Source organism: Egretta garzetta, unplaced genomic scaffold (genome assembly GCF_000687185.1).
Source record: "Egretta garzetta isolate BGI_Z169 unplaced genomic scaffold, ASM68718v1 scaffold368, whole genome shotgun sequence".
NCBI lineage: Eukaryota > Metazoa > Chordata > Aves > Pelecaniformes > Ardeidae > Egretta > Egretta garzetta.
In genome coordinates, this window is record NW_009260684.1 from 79,699 (window position 1) to 85,290 (window position 5,592).

The 5,592-nt window shown below is 63.9% G+C and overlaps 1 protein-coding gene across 1 annotated transcript in view; it reads left to right on the forward strand.

Moving 5' to 3' along the window:
- Positions 1-5,206, forward strand: part of LOC104132517 (digestive cysteine proteinase 2-like) — a 5,518-nt gene extending 312 nt beyond the window's left edge. Inside the window, 10 exon segments of the mRNA XM_009645814.2 lie at positions 1,003-1,062; positions 1,357-1,449; positions 1,563-1,735; positions 2,498-2,741; positions 2,815-3,111; positions 3,114-3,152; positions 3,675-3,766; positions 3,853-4,014; positions 4,636-4,825; positions 5,019-5,206. Of these exon segments, the coding sequence (XP_009644109.2) occupies positions 1,003-1,062; positions 1,357-1,449; positions 1,563-1,735; positions 2,498-2,741; positions 2,815-3,111; positions 3,114-3,152; positions 3,675-3,766; positions 3,853-4,014; positions 4,636-4,825; positions 5,019-5,206 (1,538 nt within the window).
- Positions 5,207-5,592: the final 386 nt, after the last annotated feature.

Below are 5,592 nucleotides of genomic sequence, written 5' to 3' on the forward strand. Positions count from 1 at the left end.
GGGGGGTGGGGTGTGTGTGATGTGCCTCGAGGGCTCAGCGGGGTAAAAATAGGGCTAAATTGAGCCAGATGGGCTTTAACAGGCACACAAGCCTGAGCCATTCCCTGGCTTTCCTGCAGGGAAGGCGGGCAGGCTGTTGTTGGAAGCAGCAGGAGGGAATGGGGGGAATGGGGGGGACTGTGGCCCCACAGGACCCCCTTCCTGGGTGGGTGTAAAGCCGAGCAGGGTTGTGTTGCTGCTGGATCCATCTCTGTTCCTCCTGTCCCGGTCACTGCCTGTGGGTGCCCAGATCCAGGGTGTGATGGGCACCCATGGGACAGCCTGGGGTGCAGGCAGCGGGTGCTGCCAGTCCCTGCCTGCCCCAGGTTTCGGGTACAGAAGCAGAGCTGGGTCTGGTCCCGGCTGCCTGGGGCTGGGCATGGGGCAGGCGCTGCCGGATCGCTCCCGGTGGGGAGGAAGATGCTGACGGAGGGAAAGGCTCGCTCCCAGCAGTGGGTGTGTTGGCGTGGGGTTGCACAAGCTGAGAGCCCGGCAGGAGGTTGGGGAGGTCACCAGGAGATGCTAGGCAAGACCAGCCGGCTCCCTCAACCATGTCAGGGGACAGCTTGGCTGCATCCCCCCTTGGAAACATCATCCAAAGCCATGGCCACCAGCCCTGGGGGTGTCACTGCCTCCCCGGGGGACTTCACTGTCCAGCAACCCCAGCTGGGCTTCCCTGGGGATGCAACATTGCAGGGCGTGCTCCAGCATGGCGGCGGGTGGTGGCATGGTGCCCACCCTGGATCTGGCCCTGGGAGGGTGTCAGGGCGTCGGTGTCCTTTGCATGTGGCCACCGGTGGGCTCGTGGAGCTGCTTTTGGCCAAGCCCCCCCATCACGTGCAGGAGGGGCTGCAGGGAAGGGGAGCTCTGGCTTGGGCAGCCTTCTGCCCCGACCGCCCCGGCCCCTGCTTGGCCATGGGGGGGGCAACCCCCCACTCACTCCTGCCCCTCTCTGCCTTTCAGGACAGGACTACAGGCTCTCCCGCTCACCCCCCCACTTCGGCTCCATCTATCATGTCCGAGGTAATGGGACCCTGCTGTGCCCTTTCCTATGGGGGGTGGGGGGGAGTGGAGGATGCTCAGCACCAGGCAGGACCAGGCCATCCCAGTGCCAAACTGGGGCAGCTTCCCACAGCTGGGTGCCTCCCCCTGCCTCAGCACCCGTGGGGCCAGCAGTTTGGTTGGCTGTGGGTCTGCACACCCTGTGGGTGCTGGGGGGCTTGGGAGACGTCAGGGTGCTGAGGCCTTGGGGCTTGGGGGATGTCAGGGTGCTGAGGCCTTGGGACTGACCAGTGTCCCACGCTGGGGGCCCCGCAGGTGTCATTAACCTGCCCTATGCTGAGATTGAGGAGCCCTTCGAAGCCTGGTACAACCTGACGGGAAACAAGAGCCGGATCCAGTATTACGGGGGTAAGCAGGCGGGCATCCATCTGATCCGGGCTGTGCCCATCCCGCACCAGTCCCCATCCCTGAGGATGCGGGCAGGACCGCCATACCTCAGTTTCCCCTTCCCGCTGGCACAGGGCAGGTCATAACCTACCAGCTGGCGTCGGTGAAGCCCTATGGGATGCGCTACAAGATCACGCCGGAGACCACCGAGAAGGAGGTGAACACCAGGAGATGCTTCCAGCTGCCTGGCTCCAAGGAGGACGTGGTCAAGACCCAGAGTGTCTTTCCGAACATTGACGGCTTCAAGGTGAGGGAGCCGAAGCCTGGATCCGACCCACTGCTCCGAGCATCTTCAGGCTCTGGGGGGGTTCTGGGCAGCTGGAGATGCTCCCCTCTGTCCCAGGGGGTGCAGGGTGCTGGGACAGGCCAGCACATGCCCCCACACCCCGGGGCGCAGGGAGGGTCACTTCTCCACCTGGATCTGGGCTGGACTGCCGGCTCCTTTCCCAACCCTGGCAGCCGTGTTGGGACGTGTCGCAGCCCACACAAACGCCGGTGTTTTGGGACGGCTTGGGCAAGTTGCTGCACAGCGGCTCAGCTCCCTGGGCGCAGCAGGAGGGGTGCAGCGCACAAGTGGGGGGGACAGCAAGCTGTCACCGAGCTGGACACAGAGCCAGACACGTGCCCATGGGGAAACATGGAAACATGTGGAAACATGAAAACCTGGAGGCTTTTGGAGCAGGGGTGCAGCCAGGCTCCTCCACTATGGGTGCACATAGAGCACTGTGCACAGTGGGGTGTCCCCAGGGCACTGCTGAGCTGGACAGGGGGGGTCTGTCCTGTGTTGCACCCCAAATCCTCGCCCCACATTCCACCCCACGCCTGGCTCTGTGCTAACGAAGTGGCTGGATCGAGCCCGAGTGCGCAGCATAGGCTGGGTGCAAGGTGCTGTACGTGCACCGGGAGCAACGGGCTCCTGCAAAGGCGCTGGGTGGGAAGGAGCAAGCACAGAGGGGGGATGTGGGGTCCCCACCCAGAGCCCCCCCACCCTGATGCTGTGTCCCCCCAGTTCCTGCGGGAGGAGTACTACCGGGGCCGGTACTGCGCCGTCTGGCAGAACGTCACCCGCTGGGCGCAGAAGAAGAATGTCTACACGCTGTGGGTGACCAACTCCAGCTGCGGGGTGGCCCCCGTCCACTATGAGATGCGAGGCTACAACAGCCTGCTGGGCTCCCACTACGACAAGTACGAGATCACCTACACTGACTTCGACAACAGCTTCCCTGCCTCCATCTTCGACCTCCCCATCAATGGTGAGCTGGGTTGGGCCCCCCGCCACCCTGCCGGCGGGGCTCGGGCTGATGGCTTCCCCTCCTTGCTCCCCAGAGACAAAGAAGTGTGGAGCCCTGCCAGGGAGCACAGTGGAGCACCGGGTGCTGGTGAACCCCATGGAGGACCTGGTGGGACAACACCAGCCCTGGGCCCATGAGGTCTTCCACCACTACCGCCGGCGGCTGGGGCGGCAGTACGGCTCCGCACGGGAGCTGGAGCACAGGCAGAGTGTCTTTGTGCACAACATGAGGTATAGGCAATTGGGGGGGGGGGCTGACACCCCCCTCCAGGGGTGTTCCCCATCCCTGGGGGCTCGCACCGCTGCTGCTGCGGTGAGAGGTGGCAGTGGCACCGGCTGATGCTGCCCGAGAGCCTCGACTGGCGCATGTACGGTAGGTGCGGGGCCGGGGGTCTTGCCATCAGGGTGGTGTGGGGCTGCGACGTGGAGGGTGTGAGCGCTCCTCATCCAGGCCAGCACAAAGTCCAACCGAGCCACCCCGTTCTCCGTCGCCATGCTGAGGGGCCGGTGGGGCTGCGCTGCCCCTTGGGGCCCACACCCCCCCGTGGCCCCCACGCTGCTCAGCAACTGGAAGATCGAAGCGGGGCTTATCTGGCAAAAGGCAGTGTGGTCGGAGATGGGCCCTCATTCTGTCTGGTGCCCCAGGGGCAGATGTGACACCTGAAGCCACATCTGGCTGTCCCCCTGTCCCCGTCAGGTGGGAGTGACACCCCCAGAGCTTGCACCAACCCAAGGGCAGGCATCCCACAGATTTGCTGGTGTATTTGCCCTCCCCAATTAGCACCAAGGCTGCACTGCCTCTGGGAGCACAGCAAGTCCTCAACTCCTGCCTCAGTTTCCCTTCCGCTTGCCCTCATCCCCCGGTGCCACCCCAGTCTCATCCCACTGTCCCCAGGTGCTGTGACCCCTGTCAAGGACCAGGCCGTCTGTGGGTCCTGCTGGAGCTTTGCTACGACGGGCGCCATGGAGGGTGCCCTCTTCCTCAAGGTGAGAGCGGGGCCGTGCCCCACAGGGATGGCCGGGGTGCCTGGAGGGTGCCCGGCCCCATCCCTGCAGTGTGTTCCCCCCTGCAGACCGGTGTGCTGACCCCCCTGTCCCAACAAGTCCTCATTGACTGCTCCTGGGGCTTCGGGAACTACGCCTGTGACGGGGGCGAGGAGTGGCGAGCCTACGAGTGGATCAAGAAACACGGCGGCATCGCCAGCACCGAGTCCTATGGCACCTACCTAGGGCAGGTGAGGGTGGCCCCATGTCCCTGCTGGGGTGCCCCAGGTCTCAGGATTTGTTCCCTGGGCCTTTAAAGCCTTGGTGGGGCTGATCAGGATGGTGCTAAGGTGCTCTGGAAATGGGGATGTCACCAGGTCCCCAAGATACCAGGCTCCCTGCGGTTCAAAGCACAGTCCGAAGCCAAGCCCCGGGGCTCAGCTTGGGTGGTTTCATCACTGTGTGCCTCAGTTTCTCTTCTTGCAAAACAGGGATGAAGCTCCTCCACCCATGGGTGGTACTATGGGTCCCTCTGTACCCTGGGGTGCAGGGATGGAGCTGGGCTGCCCAGGGACAGGGACGTGGCTGCCAGATGCAGCCAAGAGCCCCCCCAGGGCTTTGGGTGCGGAGGCAGCTCCCTGTGCTGTGTGTGGGCAACACGGTGTCCCTGCAGCAACCGGGAAAATGTCCCCACCACAGTGGGCAGGGGAGGGCACAGGGGTTGGAGCTGGGATGCTGTCACAGCGGAGTCCCAGATCACTCCCTGCATCAGAGCAGAGCTGCACGGGGGCAGCCTGGCTGGGCAGGGTCCCAGTGAGGGGACCTGGGGGCACTTGATGACACAGTGTGTCCCCCCACCCTGGGTGCCGCAGAATGGTTTGTGCCACTACAACCAGTCTGAGATGCTGGCCAAGATCACAGGCTACGTCAACGTCACCTCGGGCAACATCACAGCGGTCAAAGCTGCCATCTACAAGCACGGCCCCGTGGCTGTCAGCATCGACGCCTCGCACAAGACCTTCTCCTTCTACTCCAACGGCATCTACTATGAGCCCAAGTGTGGTGAGTTGGGTGGCATGGGAGGACCTGGGTGCCCCAGGGAGATGCCAGGACACCTGGGATCCTCTCCTTGTTGTTGAGCATCTTGGGCAGGGGTGGAAGAGGGAACTGGTCCTGCAGCCCTCCCCAGTGCTGCTGGCAGCACAGGGAGCAGGGATGCTCTCCAGACAAGCTGTCTCCTTGGTCACCCCTGCAGGGAACGAGCCGGGAATGCTGGACCACGCGGTGCTGGCCGTGGGCTACGGGGTCCTGCAGGGAGAGACCTACTGGCTCATCAAGAACTCCTGGTCCACATACTGGGGCAATGATGGCTACATCCTCATGGCCATGAAGGACAACAACTGCGGTGTGGCCACCGAAGCCACCTACCCCATCCTGGCTTGAGCCACCTCGCCTCTGTGGGGAGAGCCCCGGGCAATGCTCTTGGCACCCACCCCTCGGTCAGTCCCTTCCATCATGTGGGAGGAAGCTGGGGATATGTTGGGACAGGGCCATGGGGTGCTCAGCAAGGAGCTGGATGGGGACCCAGCTGTGGGCTTGCCAATAAAGACCCTGGAAAAACACTGCTTTGTTGCTGCAGGAGGGATCCAGTTGCTGCCCACCCAGCTCTGCACCCTTCATAGACCCTGATGCCCTGGTGTGTGGCTCCTCTGGCCCCTGCACAGGTCCCTGTCCCCACATTTGTCGTGTTTGTCCTGTGGGACCACAGGGGCCTCCTGGGGAGGGGATGGTGCCTGCCTGCCACAGCCAGCTGGCCCTCGCAGTCCTGG